General features: G+C 56.4%; 1 protein-coding gene across 6 annotated transcripts in view; it reads left to right on the top strand.

Moving 5' to 3' along the window:
* The window catches only part of SGSM2 (small G protein signaling modulator 2), a 34,647-nt gene extending 13,464 nt beyond the window's left edge, over positions 1–21,183 (top strand). The window contains exons 3-24 of one of the 6 annotated variants that reach the window (XM_087440638.1): positions 3,282–3,444; positions 3,970–4,131; positions 4,401–4,468; positions 4,559–4,704; positions 5,031–5,165; positions 5,679–5,803; positions 6,192–6,259; positions 6,462–6,622; positions 6,786–6,912; positions 12,071–12,235; positions 12,384–12,537; positions 13,343–13,407; positions 13,499–13,644; positions 14,152–14,280; positions 14,511–14,693; positions 16,465–16,848; positions 17,106–17,230; positions 17,690–17,772; positions 17,989–18,098; positions 18,532–18,628; positions 19,160–19,327; positions 19,551–21,183. In XM_087440638.1, coding sequence (XP_087296764.1) covers positions 3,282–3,444; positions 3,970–4,131; positions 4,401–4,468; positions 4,559–4,704; positions 5,031–5,165; positions 5,679–5,803; positions 6,192–6,259; positions 6,462–6,622; positions 6,786–6,912; positions 12,071–12,235; positions 12,384–12,537; positions 13,343–13,407; positions 13,499–13,644; positions 14,152–14,280; positions 14,511–14,693; positions 16,465–16,848; positions 17,106–17,230; positions 17,690–17,772; positions 17,989–18,098; positions 18,532–18,628; positions 19,160–19,327; positions 19,551–19,639 — 3,053 coding nt within the window. In that variant the 3' untranslated portion in view covers positions 19,640–21,183. Of the gene's footprint in view, positions 1–3,281; positions 3,445–3,969; positions 4,132–4,400; positions 4,469–4,558; positions 4,705–5,030; positions 5,166–5,678; positions 5,804–6,191; positions 6,260–6,461; positions 6,623–6,785; positions 6,913–8,554; positions 8,690–12,070; positions 12,236–12,383; positions 12,538–13,342; positions 13,408–13,498; positions 13,645–14,151; positions 14,281–14,510; positions 14,694–16,464; positions 16,849–17,105; positions 17,231–17,689; positions 17,773–17,988; positions 18,099–18,531; positions 18,629–19,159; positions 19,328–19,550 lie in introns of all 6 variants that reach the window. The other 5 variants (XM_004433294.3, XM_087440641.1, XM_087440640.1 and 2 more) reach the window with 5 other exon arrangements.
* Positions 21,184–23,248: the final 2,065 nt, after the last annotated feature.

Genomic DNA, 23,248 nt, shown 5'->3' with positions numbered 1-23,248 from the left:
ATCCAGAGGGGCTGCAGGTGGTGCCCGGGCCATTGGGAAGGGGTCCTAAGGCCTTCATGGCTAGGGAACCAGGGCCCAGACAGCTTAGTTAGGAGGAGGGTGGGTTCAGCTAACTTAGCGCTTTAGGCATAATGGGCGTCTCCCGCCATAGCCCTTCACCCTGGGGATGGGGTTAGGGTGGCCTCCTGGGGCAGGAGGAGGAGTAAAGTCCTAGAGTCTCCTGCCTGGTGCTCTGGGCCTTCGGTCAGGAGAGGAAAAGAGGCACAGGCCTCTGTGCAGAATTCTCCCTGTGGAAGCGTGCTTGACAGTGTGTGAGGGGCCCTTCCTGGGGAGCAAGGACAGCAGGAGAGCTGGACGTTGTTGCCGATGACTCTGCAACCATGGCTCTGCTGATGGTTCTGTGTGGTGGTCACTGTATATTGGTGAGGGGCAGGGAGGAGAGTCTTTATATTTGCATCTCAGGGTTTTGATCAGTGGGAATGTCTGTGTTTCTGTTCAACAAAAGCCTTAGAGCAGGGGTTCTAAAGTTTTTGGGGTCAGGTGGCCCTTTTAGAAGCTAAAAGCCTTGGATTTTCTATCCAGAAAAGCACTCACCTAAGCATGCTGGAGCATACCAACAATTTTGTATGCCGTTTCAGGGAGTCCTTGGGGCCCCAGAAGCCCATCCACAAACCCTCTTAGGATATTAGTTCTCAGTTGTTATTAATGTTATTATTATATTATTATTTTGCCTACACACTGCACACAATAACATTTTTCACTGCATGTGCTGATTCTCTGTGGGGGACAGCCCTGTGGGAATGGAGAAGGACAAGTGTAGTTTCAATAATCACTGGCTAAGGAGCCCAGGGAACTGGGTTAAGAATACCTGGCATAGAGGGTCGTTTACTCTGCTTGGAAGGTAGAGAGGTGAGAGGGATCTCTCCTTCCCCAGGCATTACCTGGCACCTTGCCTGGATTTCACAGAAAGGAACTTAGGGGCCATGGGATGAGCAGGGGGGACTGGGTGTGCTGTTTGGGCTTCTCCCAGTGTTGCCTACTTGTAGTAATTGCTGAGGAATGCCTCCACTCACCCCAGAGAACCCCGATGCCTGTGCTCAGGGGCTGCCTGGGAGGGTGGGTGAGGCCTAGTGGGACAGGAGTGGAGCTGCCTGCCATTCCCAGATTCCCCAGCCTGGCTGCGTTTGCAGTTGCCTGGGGAAAGTGGGAAGGCTAATGACTCATTATCCCGGCAATTAGTCACATCACCGAGGCACATGATTCCCTGCAGGACTGGCACCACCTGCTGCTACTCTAGCCCTGTTCAGCACTGCTTCTCTCCTGCTCTGCATCAGGAGTGCAACCCCAGGAAATGGTCACCACCTTCCTACAGGTGTGGACTTGTAGCTGCAGCAGCCCTGGGACCAAGAGACTGGGACAAAAGTGTCACTTGCCTGTATACCCCAGGGCCATACAAAATCTCCAGGGACCAACCAAGGAAATAGTCTTGGAGGGGAGTATGTGGATACTTAAGCAAAGATGCCCCCACATGCCCCATACACATGTGGTCTGTCTGTCTGAGTACACATGTGCACACAGACATGTGAATACGCCATGAAGGAAAGGCTGCGCCTGGTAAAATAAAGTCATCCGAGGCTTGAGCAGGGAAGAGCTCCAGCAGGGAGCTCCCAGGAGAGGGAGGGGTCCCCTGCGATGCTCCCACTAAGCTGGCTGGCGTCCAGGTTGGCCCCAGGGACTCTCCAATTTCCTGACTTCAGTACAAGAGAGGGCCAAACAAAACTCTTACAGGACAGCAGTGACTGCCTGTCAGTTACTACAAATGAAGGCAAAAAACAGGTGAGAAACTGTTTTCAGTGGTTATTTCCTAAGTCCAGGTTTCATATTCTAACAACACTAGTCACAATAAACTTGATGAGGCCTCGATTCCCCTGTTTGTAAGAGAACGGTATCTCCACCCCCTCTGGGGCAGCCTGTGTTCCTGTCTCCAATGTGTCTTCTCTTCTCCCTGGCAGGGAGAGGAGTCTTGCAAAACTCAGCCCTTACAGGTTAGCTGTAGAACAGGAGCTTGAGAAAAAGGGGTAAGGAGCCAGGAACCGACACGGATCAAGTGCCCCTGCGTGCCAGACCCCGGGCGAGGGGTTTCCATGCTTTGTCTCGTGTAATGTTTCACACCAGTCCTAGGAAGTATCCCCCATTTCACAGAGGATCAGTCGGAGGCTCAGAGCATTAAGTCGCTTACCCAAGTTTTCAGACGCTGTTCTGCCTGACTTCCGGTCTCCAGCACAGCACTGTTTTCTCTGTGTGAAAGGAGCACCTGTGAAGTGAGAGGAGCACCTCCTCCCACCTACACCCCCCCAACACACCTGGAGGAGGTCAGAGGGGCTCTGCCAGGGTTTAAGGCACTGGATCCTAATGCTGGCTCTGCCTCTGTGTTTCTGTGATCAAACCCCTTCTCCTTTCTGGGCCTTTCCCCCCTCGCTTGTAAAACAGTCAGCTTGGCCTCAATAGTCGCCAAGCCCCTCCTCCCCACGCCCATACACACTGATATTTTTAGAGTTTATATATGCCCAGGGCCCCTCCCTACCCTCCCTCAATAAGCCTTTCTTTCCTTCCTGTGGAGTCTGTCTGTGGTAAGCAGGATCCAGATGGAGAGAGTAACCCTAGCCCCTAAAACCAGGAATGAGTGAAGGGAAGCCCTCTGAGCATGGGAAATAGAAATCTCTCACTCTTGGCTGACAGGCTCATCACTAGTTCACGGGCCACTGTCGGGCCTGATCTCTGCAATGGCTTCATCAATACTTCAACTCCTTCTCCAGAGCCCTGTTCCTTAGCAATCACATCATCCATGCTCTCCAGGAGGGCCGCTGGGCTGTGTGCTCCCTGGTCCCCTGTCCTGTAGGTGCTGTCCATGCTTGCCCTCCTGGGCAGGGGTGGAGCCACCCATTCCAACTGGAACTGGTAGCTTTGGTCCTCACGGCCCCAGGGGTGATGTCGCATATGGGAGGCGTGTACACACCCTGGTAAGGGAGAGGGAGAGGGACAGCGTGGCATGTCAAAGCCCCCGCAGGTCCACCCTAGGCAGGAGCAGGGGATGGGGAGAATTTTGGAAGGAGGTCAGGGTATATCTCACTGGCCTGCCTAAGATGACACCCCTCTCCCTAGTCCTAGCACGGGTCAGGGCCTGCCCTTTCCCCTCTGCCCTCCATAGGTATGAGGAAGAGGAGTGCTCTCCCTTTCCGCCTCTTGCCCAGGCTCAGGTGCTGTTTCCCTTTGTGGCCCAGGTGCGGTGGAGGCTTGCCTCCTGCATCAGCTGAGACGCCGTGCCGCCGGCTTCCTGCGCAGTGACAAGATGGCAGCCCTGTTCACCAAGGTGGGGAAGACGTGCCCAGTGGCTGGGGAGATTTGCCACAAGGTACAGGAGCTGCAGCAACAAGTAGAGGGCAGGTGAGCCCTGGGCTGAGCCCCTTCCTCCCTGCTGCTCTTTGCGCTTGGCATTTGCTGCATCCCAGGCTGGCTTCCTGGGCCCATTTCTTGCAGAGCCTCTTGAGTGAGGGACCAGCCTAAGGGTGGGGGTTGGCCTCTTTCGGGCATAAGGCCCTATCCCCTGCCTTCAGCCCCCATCTCAAGTCAGTCTTCTGGGTTCTTTTTTTTTTTTTTTTAAGATTTTATTTATTTATTTTTTCCCCCCAAAGCCCCAGTAGATAGTTGTGTGTCATAGCTGCACATCCTTCTAGTTGCTGTATGTGGGACGCGGCCTCAGCATGGCCGGAGAAGCAGCGCGTCGGTGCGAGCCCGGGATCCGAACCCGGGTCGCCAGCAGTGGAGCGCGCTCACTTAACCACCAAGCCACGGGGCCGGCCCAGTCTTCTGGGTTCTTGTCTTGTGGCACCAAACCCCGCTCCCAGCGCCACCAGTCCGGGACTTACCCCTTGGGCCCTTGCATTCCTGAAGCCCACCCTGTCTTTGCAGGAAACCCTCAAGGGGTAGCCAAGAGGCCCTGCGGAGACAGGGCTCTGCCAGCGGGAAGGCCCCAGCCCTCAGCCCACAGGCCTTCAAACACGTATGGGTACGCACAGCACTCATTGAGAAAGTGCTGGACAGGGTCGTGCAGTATCTGGTGGAAAACTGCAGGTGAGTGCCCCTCCCTGGGGCCCACCTCCTGAACAGTCCTTCAGCCTACCCCTCAGCATGCTGGACTGTCCATGACAGTCTGTAGGCATGCCCCATCTCCCCCTGTAGCACTCTGAAAGCATAGACCACACCAGGCACCCCACAAAGCTCAGTCCTTGTGGATTCATTTCTTCTTGGTGACTGGCATGGATTTGGTCTTTGTGGGGACGTTCCCACATGGTGGGCTTGACCACCCTGGAATGAGTTCCCCGTCTCTCTCCCCCTGGCAGCAAGTACTACGAGAAGGAGGCGTTACTGGCAGACCCTGTGTTTGGCCCCATCTTGGCCTCTCTTCTAGGTGAGCCGGAGAGCCTGTGCTGGGCCAGTGGGGGTGGAGGGGCAGGTGCTGAGGGGGCACCACGTGAGCTGGCTGTCCCTGTCTCCACAGTGGGACCCTGTGCCTTGGAGTACACCAAGCTCAAGACAGCCGATCACTACTGGACTGACCCCTCTGCTGACGAGCTGGTCCAGAGGCACCGTATCCGGGGTCCCCCTAATCGCCAGGACTCCCCTGCAAAGCGCCCCGCCCTAGGAGTGGGTGTCCCTCTGCCCAGCCCTCTTGTTCATCCAGGCTATGCCCGTGGGCCTGTAGGGAGGGGCAGCTGGCTTCTGTGCTGCTTGCAAACACAGGCTGGGCTTTAGAGATGCCCCACGGCAGTGGCCACCCCAGGAGAGCCGTGTCCCCACACTGGCACTTGTATCAACGCCAGGAGCACACAGCTGGTCCGTGGCTGAGAGCAAACTGGGAGTAGGACAGACCCCTGGGGTCAGTTAGAGAGGGTCTGCATGGAAGCTTAGGGTTCTCAACCCCCGAGGCCGATTTCCCAGGGCTGGGGGCTGAGCTGTGACTTGCTGTGCAGATCCGAAAGCGGCACTCAAGTGGCAGCTCAGCAGAGGACAGGCTGGCTGCCTGTGCCCGTGAGTATGTGGAGTCCCTGCACCAGAACTCGAGGACACGGCTGCTCTATGGCAAGAACAACGTGCTGGTACAGCCGGTAGGAAAGCCTGATGCCCACCCGTCATCTCCCTCTTCTGAAGGTCCCAGGACTGGAACCTTCCAGCCACATCGATCCCTTTCCTCAGGGGCTTGACCAGAGAGAAGGGGGAGAAGGGCCCCACCCCCCACTTCACTCTTTCATACGCCTCATGCCCAGCCTTGAGCTGGCAGGAGCCGAGACTGGCATGTGCTCTGGCTGAGAACCAGGTCATCCGGGGGTAGGAATGGCAGCCAGCAGGCAGGGTGAATGCCCAGCTTGGGTATGGCTGGAGCACCTGGCATCCAGGAAGCCAACAGGACAGAGCCAGTGGCACCAAGCCAGCCAGGGAAAGATGCCCACATCTGTGCATGGCTCGTGTTCTCCCCTGCTTCTGCCCAGCTCCCAGTCCAGGAGCCCGTGCCTGGCCTAGCTTGGCCTCCTGCTCCTACCTGGAGCTCGTTGTCCATAGTCCATCCCTGGGAGCCTCTCAGCCCCTCATCGTCTCTGTCGTCTGGTGTCTCCTCCCTGCAGAAGGAGGACATGGAGGCTGTCCCTGGCTACCTCTCCCTGCACCAGTCTGCAGAGAGCCTAACTCTGAAGTGGACCCCCAACCAGCTCATGAACGGGACTCTGGGGGACTCCGAGCTGGAAAAGAGGTGGGGCTTTGGGACTCGTTCCCAGGAGGTAGGGAAGGGAGTGGGGTCTTGCACCCCAGGCAGGGGGATGGAGAGACCCAGCCTGTTCCAGGAGGCAGGCCTCACTGCTTATCCAGATGCCAAAAATTGCAGGGAGAGTCTGCCTGGAGAGATTCCCAAGCTCTCTAAGATCAAGACAGGCCTGGGCATGAAAGGTTTGCCTGAGCCAAGCTCTAGGCAGCTGAGACTGCCAGGCTCTGTGCCATGAGGATAGCACGGGGCCCAGAGGTCACTTCTTCACTGTGACCATCCTATTTCAGGATAGTTTCATGGGTGTTGGGGCCAGGAAATGAGGAACGCGGGATGGCAGATCTTGGGATACAGTGACACTGATCTGGTTCCCTTCTAGCGTTTACTGGGACTATGCCCTGGTTGTGCCCTTCAGTCAGATCGTCTGCATCCACTGCCACCAGCAAAGTGAGCCTTCCTTGTCCTGGGCACGGGGGTGAGGGGAGAGAGACTGCCTTCTCCCAGCTGCACATCATGCATGGACTTCTTGTCCTCCTCCCATTGTCCCCATGCTCCTACCCAGCCTGGGGGCCTGGCCGACTGGCCTATGGTGATGGCTGAGAGGTCTCAGGGAGGCCCCAGCCTCACTCGCCCACGTTCACCCCCCCAGAGAGCAGCGGCACGCTCGTACTGGTGAGCCAGGATGGCATCCAGAGGCCCCCGCTGCACTTTCCACAGGGAGGACATCTGCTGTCCTTTCTGTCTTGCCTGGAGAATGGGCTTCTGCCTCGAGGACAGCTAGAGCCCCCGCTCTGGACCCAGCAGGGGAAGGTACCTCAGGGCTTGGGAGGCTCTGGATGAAGAGATATGTGAGGTGGGTTCTCTGCCCACCTCCCTCCCTTTCCCCACACAGAGTTCCTAGGAACAGCTTTGGGTGGGACCCTGGATCAGACGCTGCCCTGGACAGGCTGACCACCCACCCCTCCCTCCACAGGGGAAGGTGTTCCCCAAGCTACGGAAGCGCAGCAGCCTGCGGTCCGTGGACATGGAGGAGATGGGCATGGGGCGGGCCACAGACTACGTGTTCCGGATCATTTACCCTGGCCACAGGCACGAGCACAGTGAGTGTCCCAAACTTCATCGTGGAGGAGGAGAGAAAGACGCTCAGGGAGGTGGGGGAGTGCAGCGTCGCCCAGGAGGGGTGGTGGTGGTGGGGGTGGTCCACCAACCAGGCCAGGTGCAGATGAGAGGTTCATTACTTAGCCCCTCAGCTGGACCTTTTACCCACAAATCATCCCTCTGAAAAGTTGCCTCTCTCCTACTTCACTGTCTTCCCCCAACCTTGTCACCCCAAGACTCTTGGCTCAGCAGATCCAGGCGTCACTGTACGGTATTCTCTTAGGCATCCTTTCATGCCCTGCCCCAGGAAAAACAAAAGTGGAAAGACTAGAACTAGAAGGTGGAGAACTCTCCATTTCTCCTCGGCCTGCCACGTGACCTCCACAAGGCAGCCTGGGTGTGGGATCAGTGCTTCTTTACGGATGGTGCAAACTGTTTACTGACTCCCCTAGAGCCAAACCCTCCTCAAACCAGCTCGTGATGAGAGGAGCTTTGGCTAGAGTAGGGGGTGCATCTGCAGAGGGTGAGACTTGCAGCTGCCCAGGGGACTCTGGGGGCCAGGGGACTGAAAGGTGGCTTGGCTCTCGTGGGTCCTGCCCCGCCTGGATGCACACCCCTGGGCCTGAGGGGGCCTGTCTCTAGGTATCTGCCAACGCCAGAGAGCCCTTTCTGGTTGGAGTGCTGCTGCTCCCCCCTATGGATTTCTCTGGGCCAGACTTGCTGACCTTTGGGATGAGGTCAGGGAATTTGCCGGTCCAGAGCATTTATTGCCAACCAGACAACCTGCTCCCTAAATTGCCTAACTTGTGCCAGTAAGTTGTCAACAAGTTGTCTCCATATTAGTTGCCAGATTACCCAGACTGCAAACACATAGCCATAGCACAGTGGCCCCAAGGGGCTTAGAGGGCACAAGACATGGGGGCTCCCCTTTTGCTCCCAGATTGCCTGACTAGGAGAGACGTCTTTTACCAGAACCTGTTTGCAAACCTGGTATTTAATCGCTGACTGCTGCCCGGCTTAGATTATTCGGTCTCCACTTCCCCTCTTCAAGCCTTGGCATTTCCCAGTTTTGGTCACTTCACTTCAAGGACCGCACTTCCCTGGAGGGCAAGCCAGGGCACTAAGGACCTGAAACCCAGCGCGTGACTCAGGCTTCTCAGAGAGTAGCTCTGGGAAACCCTTGGAGGAGAAGTTTGGGTTTACAGTCTGAAAGGAGGGATTTAGGGTAATCTTCAGATTTGGTCCAGCCTGACCATGACACAAGCTGAAGAATGATCAGGATCTATCTGCCAGCAGTCGTGCCCAGCCTTGCCCAGGGCTGGGGAGCTCCTGAGCTGCTGGTCTGTACCAACTGGTCCCGTCTTTCACTACCCCCATCACTTCTCTCTCTTCCGTTCTTCCTAGAGAGGGCCTCCTGCAAAGAATGGAGCCCTGCAGCTGCTGCTGCCCCCTCATTTTCTTCCATACTCTTCCCCAATAAATCTTCAAAAGACTCTCAGGTCCCCCCTTCCCCTTTTCTGTGCCCTGCAGGCTTACAAGATGACCCAGACTCCAGTCTGCTCCCCATAAGGAGGGAGTCCGGTCCCTCCTGCCCGGGAGCAGGGTCCTCATGCCTCTGCCTCTCTCGCTATTCTCTTTGAGCAGTCACTATTAACTACCACCACCTAGCGGCCAGCCGCGCTGCCTCGGTGGACGATGATGAGGAAGAGGAGGATAAACTACACGCGATGCTCTCAATGATCTGCTCGCGGAACCTCACAGCTCCCAATCCGATGAAAGGTTTTTATCCCTCCCCCTCTCCCTGACTCCCCCCATCCCCAACCTCACCCCCTGGGCCCACCTGCCACCCACCGCAGGGGCTCAAACGGCAGTGTTGGCATTATGGGACTTGTACCCAGGGTGGTTCCCTTCCATCAGGAGGCAGATCAGGGAGGGCAGAAGGAGGCGCTGGTAAGAAGAGGGGATGGTACAAACAGCAGGTGGCTCTGGGCTCCCCATTGAGTCTGTAAGGAGAGAGCTTCATGCCTCAGAGGGAAAAGATGCACTGGTGAGAAGATCTGATTATCAGGTTGCCTCTTGGGGACCTAAGTGGCTCTCTGAAGCCCTGTTCCCACTCCCAGGAGTCATGCTGGCAAACCCAAGACAGTGTCTCTTTTTTTCTCTCCTGTTGGTGAGAAGACTGGCCTCTGAGTCCTGGGCCTCTGGCTCCTGACTTAACAGAAACAGGACAGAAGTACCAGGCCCTTCCTGGGCAGGGATAGGGGCTGGACAGCTTATGCAAATGAGTCCTGTGGGTCAGGTGAGGGTTTGGGACTACCATGGAAAGAGACCCAGGGTTCAGTTTACCCAGCAGGCCTGAGGGCTCCAGAAGGTACCACCTGGTGCTTGAGCATGAGATCTAGAAATATCTGTGCCGAGGATATAAGACAGGTGTGTTCCCACCCTCACGGACCTGAGTCCACGGTTGCAGAAGTCCCTTCATTGTAAACAGCACAGCACAGTGCCCATTGCCCCTCAATGTTTGTTCCTTTGCTCACCACCCATCTTTCTTAGCACAGAGCGAGGCTGGTGGAGAGGGAACCTCTCCCTCTTTTTGAGAGAGTGATTAGCCAGGGGCCCCTCGAGGGCTAGGCTGGTGTGCTCACGGGAAGATTGGTCAGGAAGGGCTGAGGCCAGCTCTCTCGGAGTTTAGGGGGACTTCCCCATCCCCACCCATTCCCTTGCCACAGAATTAATTTCTCCGCTTTCCCTGCCCCTGCAGAGGTGTCTAAGAATATGTAACATTCCTTTATGCTTCCACAAAGTTCTGCCAAAGAGCCTGGTTCTTGAGCCCAGCCACCAAGCCAGTAATAATGAGTCTCCCTTGTCCCTGGCAATCAAGTCCCTGGCCTAGAACACACCTAGCACAACCATGCCAGCTGCCCCCTTGCTCACCACATGCCTGCCCTTGTGCCTTCCCTCCCTCCCAGCCCCTCCAGGAGGACCTGCAGGGGAGCCTCATTCTGATGTTTATTGCCTGCACACAGCCTGCCATCTGGTTCCTTACAAACCTGGGCTTGGGGCTGATATGTGGGAAGCCCAAGTCCAAGGAGGGCCAGGGAGCCCCTTCTTACCCCACAAATTGGTAGTCAGGCTGGAGACTGGGGGGTCCCAGCAAAGCCCCTATCTTGGCAGACTTGGCGATAGGAAGTCCATCCCTGACTAGTCTTAGGGCTGAGGCCTCCAGGGTCAGAGAAACCTCTAGGCCCACAGGATCCAGAAGCCTCAGGGCTTGTCTGAGCATCCTCTTGGGTAACTTGGGGGCCAGACCAAACCAGTATACAGGCTCTGGGCCCCCAATACTTGGGAAAAAAGGGGAAGAGGCATGAGCAGAACAGCAAGTGGTTGGGAAGGTGCTGTGGGAGCCCGCCCCTCCACTCCAGTCCATAATGACAACACTGTGGAGTCCGTTCTGCTAGCTGTTGCTTTTCAGGCCTGCAACATGCTTGACTTGCGCATGTGAACCAAGTGGCGGGTGTCCAGACTCTCCTCCTTCCCCCTGTCCCCTCCTTTTCCTGCTGCCTCCCCACAGAGCAGAGATGCTATTCACTCTAATTCTGCTCCAGGCCAGGCACCTTTCACTCGGAGTCTTAGGGGCTGTGGGGTTCAACCACCCTGATTGTTTTGCTTCAAACTTTCCTCATGCTCAGAGGAGAGAGTCAGAGTCAAAGCTGGCCCAGCAGACCCCTTGTCCAGCCTGCTGCCCCTTGCCCAGTCACTCCAGAGCTCCAGCTGTCTGCACTGGGTTAGTTCAGAGATGCAGTGTCAAGGCTGGCTGGTTCAGCTCCTTCCTGGAGAATTAAGGTGAAGAGCATTGACCCAGGAGACTTGCCTTGGTTGGGCCCTGCTTTCTGGGCATGAGCTCGTTTCCCTGTGTGCCCACCCTCTGCACCTGTCACCCCCGCCACGTGCCCACCTGCTGCCTGCTGCCTGCCTGGGCTGCTCCCGCCCCGGTGCCTCCCACGACTGACCTCTCCTGCCTGCTGCAGGGGCATGAGCTGGGCTCCTGCCCCACCCCACCTGCATTTGTCCCTTCCGTCTTCCCAGAGTCTCGGGCATGGCTTGCAACCCCTCACTCCCAGAGCCGCACCAAGTATGTTCCCTTAATTTGCCTCCTGGTGGAGCTGAAGGGCCAGATATCTACAAAAATCCCACCTGTGGGTCTGGGGAGAGAGCCCTGGGGCCAAGATGGGGCAGCCCCTGAGGGGACTGGAGAGGGCTCGGCTCAGCCCTCCCCACCAAGGCACACCCGGAGCTGGAGTCTGGCTCCCGCAAAACCCAGGCCTAGGTCTGCTCTAGACTCATAGCAGGCGAGGATCCAGATTCACAGAAAAAAGTACTGCTTGAATGAAGTCTCTTCACACACACAGTCTGTCTCCTTGTTCTTCTTCACTCTTCTTTACTCTCTGTCCCTCCTGGTGTCATCTCCTAGTCCTTCCACGTGCTGCCTTCGCTGTGCTTCATCTTTGTGGCTCACTGGACTGGCCAGAGTCCCCTGTGAGCAATGTCCTGCCCCACTTGGGCCCTAGAGGCTCTCAAGGGTTTTGAGTTCTGATTTAGACTAGCTGGGCTGGCTGAGAAGGCTCTGTCTGCTGGTGGTGTAGATGTGTCCAAGGAGCTGTTTTCTGAGGCTGCACCCGGGCACATTCTTCTGGATGGTGGAATCACGCGCCCAGCCACCACCCCCCTCCCCACAGTGGCTTGGCAGCCCTGGGAATTTTGCCCTTCCTGCGGCTCACCTGTGTTTGTAGGCGGCCACCGTGCTGAGTGCAGTCAGGCTAAGTGAGAATGGAGAACTCAAGAAGAACCCACGCGAGCTGGCAGCAGGGGCATTTGGCCTGGACAAGGAGCACTCTTCCTCCTTAGCCACTGGCCGCCAGGTCTAGAACCCTCAGAGAGGCGAGGTCTGCGGGCCAGGACAGGTGGCTCAGGGCCCTCAGGGGCTTTGGTCAGTGGAGACTCCTGTCACGGGAAGGTTCAAAGTTTGCAGCATTCCAGGCACCTTCCTGCGAATCTGAGTTTGCCCAAGAGGACTAGGCTGAATCCTCGAAGGCCACACTAGCTGGCAGCATTTAGAGAGCTCAGGCTTTTGTTTCTTCTCTTTCTTTCTCCTCCCTCTAGAAAAGCAAGTGTTTATTCCATTGCTGTTAACAAGATGGAGAGAACAGACTCAATCATCCACGACTCAGTCAAAGTGTTTCATCACATGCAGAAAGACTGAGTGGAGGCTGGGAAGTGTCAGGCACCCTCCCTCTCCACCGTTTCCATCTCTGGGCTCTGGACCAGGCAGGCACCACCCCTGTGGTTCCCCACTAATGGGTGACTTCACGCTATAGCTCAGAGCTCACACCTGGGCACAGAGGTGGACATGCTGCAAGGTGCTTGGAGGAGGAGGCCTGCCAAGCCCTGACCATGGGCCCCTTCCTGCCCTCAGATGCTGGCGACATGATCGAGATGCAGGGCTTTGGGCCCAGCCTGCCAGCCTGGCACGTGGAGCCCCTGTGCAGCCAGGGCTCCTCTTGCCCCTCCTGCTCCAGCAGCAGCTCCCCATATGCAGCCCCCAGCCACTGCAGCTGTGTCCCTGACCGGTGAGTGGGGAGGGCCCAGAACACCAGCTCCCTGGGAATGTGTCTGTCCTTATGCATGTGTCACTTGCCTAACAGGGTGGCCTCACATTGCACAGACCTGGGTTCAAATTTCACTTCTGCTACCTGTGTGACTTGGGCAAGTTACTGAGTTTCTATGAGCTTCTATGTTTCTAAGCCTCAGTTTCCCTATCTGTAAAATGGGGGTGATACTACCTGCTTCCTAAGGTACCTGTGAGGACTAAATGAGGTCTGTAGCCCACGTGAGCACCCAGAGCTGGGCCTGGCACATGATAGGTGCTCAGGACTTGTGAGCTCCCCTTCCCAGTGTGGACATAGATCCTCCATCAGGCTGTACATCTGAGGACACGCAACAGATCTGGGCATCTGCCATGTGCCAGGAACAGTGTGTGAATGGTGTTTGTGTGAGGGTCATGTGCCAGCACTTGAAGCTTTTGCTGGCTGCTCTCTTTTACCTGTTACTTCATTTTTTACCTGTTATTTCTGATGACCCTGAGATGGTTCTCTCCATTTTCACAGGAGAAAACCAAGATGCACTAATGTGAAGTGAAGTTAGTTGCCCAAGTTTCCATGCGTGGTTGGGGGCCATGCTGGGCCCCTGGCAGCTCTACCCAGAGTGGCTGGCAGGGACAGGGAGCCCACTGACGTGCTCCTGGGCTGTATATCCTGCTCCCTGCACCACTCCGAGCGCCTTACCTGCCCCCAAGCCAGAATGTCCTTCCTTCCCAACTGTCTCCCACCAGAGGGGCCACAGCCCCCTCCCTTCTGAGCCAGGTTGTTTCCACAGGTTGCCCCTCAGGCTACTGTGTGAGAGCATGAAGAGGCAAATTGTGTCCCGGGCCTTCTACGGCTGTGAGTGTGGGGTGAGGTGGGGCTGTGAGGGGCGGGGGCAGGAGCCCGGGGAACCGCGTGTCGCAGCCTGCTGGCTCCCCCTGCCCCACAGGGCTGGCGTACTGCCGCCACCTGTCCACAGTGCGGACCCACCTGTCAGCGCTGGTGCATCACAACATCATCTCACCCGCCCGGCCCCCAGGGGCCTCAGGGGGCCTCACCAAGGATGTGTGGAGCAAGTATCAGAAGGACGAAAAGGTGCACACTCTCGGGGGCTGGTGCCAGAGGCCGGGTCAAGGGCTGCGGGTACAGCAATGGGTGCAGAGCAGCTTGCTCTGGGAGCAGCTTCCATAGACCAAATGGACGTTCAGATAAAATGTAGTAGGGGTCATGGTTGACAGGCCGGGACTGATGGCCTTGGAGTGGTTCACTTCGTGATAGGATCTCAGACAGCTGGGCCTGTGGGTTTCATTGGGATGGGGCTGGACTGGTTCTATTCTGCTCTCCACATTACTCCGCAACCTTGGGCAAATCTCTGTCTCTCTGGGCTCCATTGCCTGCCCTAGAAGGAAGGGGGTTGAAGTAGATCTCATCCAGTTGTAATCTGGGGTGAAGAGGACGTGACACCCCGAAGAAGGGTTTGCTGGGCTTCAGCGGAGTGACTGAATCACTGTCCCCAGCCCCAGCTCTCCATGGGATGGGGTCCCCCAGCTGGGCTGCAGTGACAGCAGGGGCTACACAGTCCTTTCTCTCTGGGTCCCTCAGAACTACAAAGAGTTGGAGCTGCTACGGCAAGTTTACTATGGAGGCGTGGAGCACGAGATCCGCAAGGACGTCTGGCCCTTTCTGCTTGGCCACTACAAGTTTGGCATGAGCAAGAAGGAGATGGAGCAGGTAAGGGGAGCCCGATCCCATGAAGAGAGGGAGATGGGGAGCCAGGCCTATCAGAAGCTTCAGCCCCTTCCCAGCCAGAAAGAAATGTGGCAGAGGAAGATATTAGCAGAGCAGCCCCACTGTCCTTACCCCTAGGCCTGACCCTAGCCTTCAGCTGTTCCAGGAGGACAGCTACAGAGGAGGGCCTGGTGCACCCCTCCCTCCATGGTCACGGTGTGGTCTGAGTACAGGTGGACTCAGCAGTGGCAGCGAGGTACCAGCAGGTGTTGGCGGAGTGGAAGGCCTGTGAGGTGGTGGTGAGGCAGCGGGAGCGGGAGGCTCACCCAGCGACACTCACCAAGTTCTCCTCAGGCAGCAGCATCGACAGCCACGTGCAGCGCCTCATCCACCGAGATTCCACCATCAGCAATGACGTGAGCCAGACGGGACCTGGGGGTGCCAGGGGCAGGGACTGCCAGCATTTTATATGCGGGAGTCCTGAGCACCAGCCTGACCTCTAGTCCTCACTGGCAGGAGCCCTGGGAGAATAGCTTAATGTATCTGTGTCTCATTTTCTTCCACTGAAAAATGGGATGATTATACCCCTGCTGCCCCCTTCTCTGGGTATTGCAGGAATAAAATGAGATAGTACATTGTGTTCTGTTTTAATAGATCAGCAGGGAAAGATGCATTCATTGTGATTTAGGAAAGCCCTCCCTCCTTACAGAGAGACCTTACAGATAGGAACAGGCGGCCCTAGGTTCTAGTCCCATGCCCACTACTGAGAAGAATAACTTCTCTTCCCATCTCTGGGTCTCAGTGTCTCCTCTCAGCTCGATTATCCTCTGATTGTAGAGGCTTCCCAAGAGCTGTTGGCCAGAGACCAGGGGAGCACTTAGAGTGGTTCCATTGGCATCTACTGGCAAGATCTCCCCTCCCACATGGTGTTTTCCATCACCTTATAGAACTGACTGTGCAGAATCAGTTTAGAGCCTGCATAGTTCTACTGGCATTGGCCCTGCCTTTAGGTGAATAGCAAGTCCCGAACCATGGCTGCTGGGCCCAACCAGAACTGACAAGAAGTTTCAGATTAAGGATGCTCTTTTATTAACTTATGTTTTTTCTTTAAAATTGCCTCTTTAGATCATGTATATTCTTGTTAGTCTACTAAATGTTTACTAATATTAACAGAAAACTCAAGTTGGAGCAAGACTTAAAGAAATATAACTAGTAAGGCACACTCTCCTCTCCATGTGCTTTGTCCTTAATCCCCTATTTGTAAACATATTCTCTTTCTCTCTGGCTTTGTGTTTGGTAAAATCCTGAGTCTGTACCAGCACCCCCCTGCTTAGCTCATGGACAGCAATGGCCTTCCTCGCTGGCACTGTTCTGAGGCTCTGGATTGCCATAGAATCGTGGCCTTACCTGCTGCTAACCCAACACTTCATGCTTCTTGCCCAAAGTGGAAACTCCTTTTAGTATCCCTTTCCTTCCAGAGTCCAAATAGAAAAAGAAAAAGAAAACGGTCCGTATATGTCTTTCTTATTTTCCCTGTGACGTGTCCAGGGTGATGGACTGTTTCCAATCAGTAGAATGTTTCCTTTCACTTCTTACCTCTTCTCACCTTGTCTGAAACTAATATAACTGATTAGGTGCTTGCCAGAGAAGTTTCCTGCCTTGTTCTGCTGAACATTCAGTACTGAAAATAAGGAAGAACTTGTTTTCCTAACATCTCTGGGCTGCCGTCCCCCCAGGCTGCCCAGCAGCCACACTGAGACATTAACAAAGCTCTCCTGACCTGAGGCAGCCTCATGACTTCAGGTGGTAGAACTACCCGTAGCTCACGCTGGCCATCGAGTGTCCAGGCCTCCGGTTCCCCTTCTTCCCACAAGCAGCCACAGGAAGCCCTGGAGTGCTTCACACTTTTTCTCATACCCTAGGAAGAGGCCTGAGGTGGGGGACTGGGTAGGGCTGAAGATGGTGTCTTCATGTTTGCCCAGAGCCTGATTTCTCTCCACCTGGTCCGCTGGGTCAGAAGGGAGGCTTGGCACCCAGGGGAGGCAGTGTTAAAGGCCATGAGGTGGGAGTAGGGGATGTGAGGAGAATTCTCCATCCCTCTTGTTCTGACCCCAGGAAGGAGATGGCGAGCCGAGGGAAGGTGCTGGAGTGCAGGTGTGAGCTCCACTTTCTGTTCACCCTCACCAGGTGTTTATCTCTGTGGATGACCTGGAGCCCCCAAGGCCCCCGGGCACAGAAGATTCCAGACCAGAGCCCGAGCAGGAACCGGGAGCAGGGCCCCCGGGGACCGCCATGGTGGAACAGCAGCAGTCAGTGGAGTTTGACTCTCCAGACTCAGGACTGCCTTCCTCTCGCAATTACTCTGTGGCCTCAGGCATCCAGTCAAGCATAGATGAGGGGCAGAGTGTGGGCTTCGAGGAGGAGGATGGTGGTGGGGAAGAAGGCTCTGATGGGCCAGTCCCTACCGCCCACGCTTTCTCCGAGCCCCAAGATCCCAACCAGGAGACCTCGCGGGCCAGTGAGCTGGAGGCAGGGGAAGAGCTTGCGGCTGTGTGCGCTGCTGCCTACACTGTATGTGGACGATCCCAAGGCACTGTTCTCAGCTGGCCCCAGGGGCCCTTCTGACATCCCAAGGCTTGGGGACAGAGGCTGGTGGGTGGAGGTGGGGGTGCCCTGATTATCCTGGAGGGGGACACTGAGCCTATTTTTCAGCATCCCCAGAGGATTCTGTTCTCTGAGTCCCTTGGTTCCCTGCCTTTGCTGCATTCCTTTATGTGGGCATCACCTCCAGCCTCCAACTCACCCCTGAGGGTCCTCCACTCTTTCAGATAGAATTACTGGACACCGTGGCCTTAAATCTGCACCGCATAGACAAGGATGTGCAGCGATGTGACCGCAACTACTGGTACTTCACGCCCCCCAACCTCGAGAGGCTCAGAGACATCATGTGCAGGTGCTGTTGTGGGGTAGGGCTCAGGGTGGGGGGCAAGGACCCTGCTCTGAATGGTTAGGTCCCATGGGTGCCCTGCTCTTCTCCCCTGCACTGCATCACACTCGGCTCCGTCTGTCTAGAACACTTTCCCTGCAATGCCCCCCACCCCACCCCACCCCACCTTCATTCTTAAAGGTCCTTCAGACCCAGCTTCGGCCATACTTCTTCAGAAAGCCTTAGCTGATTTCCCTCACCCCGGCATACCAAGTGGTGACGGCCTGTTCATTGGCTCCTTCCCTGAACTCCTGAGGGCCTGGAGGACAGGGGCTGTGGCGTTCACCATTGTACTCCTAGGGCTTTAGGGTTGTGGAAAGGCCGACCTCTGGGTAGCATGCTGCTCTAGGGGCTATCTGCCCAGGGATCCCCAGGGAGAGGTGAGGATGGGGCACACCCACAGTGACTGTGTCCCCGGCATTTCAGCTACGTGTGGGAACACCTGGACGTGGGCTATGTGCAGGGCATGTGCGACCTGCTGGCACCTCTCCTGGTCATCCTTGACAATGGTGAGGGACAGGGCTGGGGGGGCAGGGGTGGTGGGGAGTATTCCCAAAATGGTATTGGGATTGGGCTGACATAAGCTGGAGAAAGGAAAAGAAGACCACTACGTCTGGAAGGGTGGGAATGTAAGCCAGCCCTGTCCTCTGGGCCACAGGACACCCCCTGTGAAGTGAGGCATTGGGGTCTCCTGCCCTGCCAGCCACACTCCCATCTCCCCTCAGATCAGCTGGCGTACAGCTGTTTCAGCCACCTCATGAAGAGGATGAGCCAGAACTTCCCCAATGGGGGCGCCATGGACACCCACTTTGCCAACATGCGCTCCCTCATCCAGGTGAGGTCTGCAGCCGCCCGTGGGCATGTGACCAGGCACCGCTGGGCTTGTCCATCATCCACAAGGAGACCAGAGAGCGTTCCAAAAATGCCCTTTACATATAAGCTTAATTCTTTCATTAAAAAAAACCATTGTCTTCAGTGTTACAAATCGAGGAGCAATGTCACTATGTGACTCTTTGTGCTCATGAAAGTTCTGGTGAGTGATGCAGTTGATGATGAAATCAAACACAGAAAATGGTATAATTCCAAAAAGTACATCCCAGGGAGACTGATAGGGCAGTAGAGTGCAGTCTCCACCCGAGGGGATGAGAGAGCACTGGAGTACAGCTGCCCAGCAGCCGGGCGGCACAGCAGAGGGGCCTGGTGGAGGGTGGGGCGGCCGGGAGAGGCAGCATCAGTTCAGTCCGGCTCCCTTTCTCCACTCACACAAGATCCTGGACTCAGAGCTGTTTGAGCTGATGCATCAGAACGGAGACTACACCCACTTCTACTTCTGTTACCGCTGGTTCCTGCTGGATTTTAAGAGAGGTAGGAGGCAGGTTGGATGGTAGGGCTGGGGTCAGGGGCTGCGGGAGATCCCTCTTCCCCAAAGTCAGTGGTTCTCAGCTCTAACTGGAACCGCCTGGGCAGCTTTTTAGACACACCAGTGCCCTGGGCCCCATCCAGCCCCAGACTTACTAAGTGGGGCTGCCTGGGCATCCATGACTTTCAAGCTCCGTAGGTGAATCCAAAGTGCCACCAGGGTTGAAAATCACCCTGACACAATGGTTTTCAGAACTGTTTTCAAGCCAAATCTTCCCAAGCACCAAGGCCTATAAAAGTAGAGCTGCTCTAGCTGACAAGAGTGCGGGTGTGGAGTCTGCCAGTGCCCAGTGTGCAGGAATTCCCAGGGAGAAGGGCAAGGGTTTGGCCTAGGGCGTGGAACCTCTCCGTTGGGCTGGGCTTTGTGTAATGGGGAGAATCCTATGATTTTGACCCCTGGAGCTCTGTCTCCACACATGGCTCCATCCAGAGGCCTGTGGGCAGCCAGGCTCAGCCTTAGCCCCTTGCTGTCCTCAGAGCTGCTGTATGAGGATGTGTTTGCTGTGTGGGAGGTGATCTGGGCAGCCCGGCACATCTCATCGGAACACTTTGTCCTGTTCATCGCCCTGGCCCTGGTGGAGGCCTACCGTGAGATTATCCGTGACAACAACATGGACTTCACCGACATCATCAAGTTCTTCAATGGTAGGAACTGGTGCAAGCATCCTGGCTGACCCCAGCAGGGGTGTGGGGGCCTCCTTTCTTGGCTTGAGCAGAGTTGGAGGGACTCTCAGAAATACCGAGAGTTGCCTGTAAGTAGACGTCAGGAGTCCAGCAGGTGGAAATGGAGCAGGGTGGGCAGCCACAGGGCTCCTCCCAGACTGCTGCCTCCACTCCGGCATCCCCACTGTTGTCCATGTTTCCCCAGAACGGGCTGAGCGTCACGACGCCCAGGAAATCCTGCGGATTGCCCGGGACCTCGTCCACAAGGTGCAGATGCTCATAGAGAACAAGTGAGGGCTGTGGCCAGGAGGCAGCAGCCAGCCAGAGCCGGGGCTCCGGGCCCCTGGGCCCCTGGGCCCCTGCAGGGAGCATGCAGGGGTGGTGCAGCCAAGACTGCCCCAACCCCCAGCCGACCCTGCCTGCCCAACTGTGTTCCTAACAAAGTGCTTGTGAGCCTGGGATCTGACTCCGGGCAGTGCTGGCCCTGCAGGGCAAGTCAGGGGCCAGGATGCCTTCAGGTCAGGGCTGGGATGGGAGGGATCGGCCTCAGGGAGTGGTTGCGTTGGGGGACACCTACTCTGCTCCCCACTCAAACGCCTTGGGAATAGCCCCACTGCCCCCTGCAGCCTCAGCCTAGACTGCTCCCCATGGCCTCTCCCAGGTCAGCCTGGAGCCCTGTAGAGTTAGCACGGCTGTAGTTGCCTAAGCCTTACCTGGCAAGGGTCATGTGGGGTAAGGGGACTCTGCTGTAGCTCTCCTGAGAATCCCTTTGCAGGTCCAGCACATGTGCGTGCAGCCCCAGTTGGGGCGTTCAGAACTGCTGCCAGTTCAGGCATGCGCCCTGGGCGCAGGAGACCTTGGGCCACCTTCCAGGCCCTCCCCTGAGACTGTGGGGCAGTCAGAAGATGGGGGCCCTGGGTGGGAACAGCCCACCTCAGCAGCACTGCCACCGCCTTTGGCCACCTGGGGTGACCCCGCGCACGCCCAGTCCGTACAGTGCACCCGCGTGTGTCTGCAGTCTCACTCCTGCCACCCCGTACTTGCTTTATGCGTTAGATGCATCCCTGCAAACTGTGTATAAATGATACTTACCAGATGGATGATCTCGAATGTGGTGGGAGCACTTGCTCTCAAGGAATCCCAGGGTGATTCTTTAGGGAGGCAGTCCTGTCACAGCCTCCTCTCAGGGACGGGCCCCAGAGCTTGGGGGCAGCCCATTGCCTATCCCAGGCATCTGCTGAGTCCCTCAGGCTGTGGGGGTGGTTACCTGGGTCTCCCCTTTTTGTCCCTGGTGAGAAGCAAGGCTAGCTCTGCCTTCCACACGCTTCTCAGAATGCTGAGAGGCCTAGGGAGCTAGGAACTCCCTGGGAGGAGCCTCCCTCATGGAGGTGCTAGGAAGGGCCCAGCTCCTGACCCCAGGCCCAGGCACACTGCTTTCTCTGTCATCCGTACCTTCCCTCCCCTCCACACATGCAGGATAGGCTTGGCTCTGGGGCAGGTGGCCATTCTGCCACTGGGGCTGGGCCTGCCCAGCAGTCACTAAGGTCTGGAGACTTCCTGCATTTGGGAAACATGAAAAAGGGCCCAGCAGCCCTTCTGCATCCAGCACAGCCTCCCCAACCCACCTCTGCCCCGGGCACTGCACCCCTGTTTGGGGGCCAGCCTGCCCCATTGCCCACCCGTCATCCATGAATCCTTGGCCTCCACCAAGCACGGTGGCCATTGTGTGCCTGCCTTAGTGACTCAGTGGTTTTGTGAGGAGCAGAGTGTATATGATTTTTGGCTCAGAAACTATATTCTTCAGTGTAACAGACCAATAAACACAGCATTTGGCAATGCTTGAGGCTCTGGGGGCTGCTTGTGGGCTGACACTGGACAGTGAGTGACTGTGTGTTGGGGAATTCTGTGAGCTCCACAATCGAATGGTAAAGGGGGCCAGCCCCACAAGGCAAGGATGGTGAAGAGAGAGAACCAAAGTTTCCAGGAGAGAGGGACTTTGGCTGTAGGCTGGTCAGGGGTGGGGGTGATAGCCAGACCCCAAGTACTCAGAGGGAGCCCTTGGGGGGACCTCACCCCAGAGCCAACGGTCCTATTTCAGACTGACCAGTAGCCTCTCCAGCCTCTGGATGGGTGTAGGTCCCTGTCCCACCCCTTCCCCCACCTGCCTGTCCTCCTGACTGCCTATAGTCATGAGCTGGAGCTTGACTGGGAATCTGCAGGACCACCACGCCCTTCCAGCCAGTGGAGAAGGACCCTGCCTCTCTGGCCTTGGCTCCTGCCCACTGAGCACTGTCTTTGAGATGCCTGCTTCAGGCTGGGGTGTTGGGGGAACATCAGGAGGGATCAGACGTGTTGAGGCAGGGAAAGGGCCTGACTAGAATAGGTTCCCACCTGCTTTTCCCCACCCCAAAAGGCCACTGCCCCATCATCCATGGCTCCAGGTAGAGGCTCCAGTCACCAGCATGTGGTCTGGTGTAGCTTTCTGGGCATTAGGGCCTGTTGTCGACTCACTCAGACCTGTCCAGGCAAGGAAACCAGTTGACCCAGGGAGCTCTGGGACCAGGGAACCTTATAAGCCCCTCAAGGGAACACCTACCCACCCCCTAGCTGATCGTGTTGCCTGGAACCATCAGAATTCCCTGTGCTATGACTCCACCTGAAAGAAGTTTACTAAAGGCCCCTGATAAACTAGCCTGGAAATGGCCTGGTTCCTTCACACACCTACCCCTTCCTTCCCTGCCCCACCCAGAAGTGCTGGCACTCCCCAGGTCCCTGGCTAGGCTTCTAAGACCAGAGGGAATCCCACAGCCACAATGATGGGTCTGCCAAGGACAATGTGTGTGTGGAGAGCAGGAGCCGGAAGTGCAAGTAGGGCACTATGAACACCATTTTCAGGGAACCCTCCAACCCTGGAAGTGAGTCTTTCTCTCTTACAGAGCAGGAACTGGTAAATGGGAGCACTGGATTCCTACTTGGGATTTTTGTTTTCTCTTACCTTGACCACAGGCCTCTCTTTACAAGCTCCAGCTGAGCAGAGAAGGGAGTTTCTGCCTGCCCTTAAGATACAGTGATAGCCCTTAGATGATATAGTGCCTACCTACCTACGTCACTGCCAGGGGTAGTGTCTTCATCTTTGTCCCCAGTGCTGGGCACAGTGTCTGACATTGGGCACTCAGGAAATAGTAACCCTAACCCTAGGCCTTCCCTAAAGTGAAAGGGACCTGTCGCTTCCTGGAGCTACCAGCAGAGGGAGCTAGCATCTCACAAGTGAAAGGGGCTAGTGGGATTGTGGGGCAATGGGGAGGGGCACTGGATCTGGCCTTTCTGGAGGCTGGCTCTTCTTCAGAGAATGGGACCCCAAGACATTCGATCACCACTCCCGTCCCTAAGAATAACCCCTCGCATCCCCAGACCCACCCCAGGAAGAAAGGCTGAGTCCGTTCCCCTGGCTGGGGCTGGGAGAGGGGCAGGTGTCAGGGAATTAGATGAGGTGGCCTGCCTGGTCTATAGCTAGGCCCAGCTAACTCATTCTCCCTCACCTCCCCACTAACTCACTCCTGAGACAGCCTGCCAAAGGACCGGCTTCCCGTAAACTGGGGAGAGATGTAGTTATAGGGACAAAGGTATTCCAGGAGGCCCACATTTGCTGACCCAGTTTGGAACATAGCTCTTTTACCCCTGACCTCCAACCTCTTCCTCCTCTTGTTCCTCTCCCTGAAAGGACAGCCTATGGACTCCCCAGATGACCTAACTAACTACAACTCCAGAAGCACATCCCCTCTCAGGAAGCCTCTCACCCTTCTGTGCACAGATCCTCCCCTTTTCCCATTGGAACTTTCTTGAGGTCAGGATCCCTGACTCTACAACAGGCCCCAGGGCAGGGTGGCACGTGCTCAAGGAGGG

Source organism: Ceratotherium simum, chromosome 16, assembly GCF_057802395.1.
Source record: "Ceratotherium simum simum isolate JZ-2026a chromosome 16, ASM5780239v1, whole genome shotgun sequence".
Lineage (NCBI taxonomy): Eukaryota > Metazoa > Chordata > Mammalia > Perissodactyla > Rhinocerotidae > Ceratotherium > Ceratotherium simum.
The sequence above is the reverse complement of the archived record's forward strand: the minus strand, read 5'-3'. Positions and strand labels throughout refer to the sequence as shown.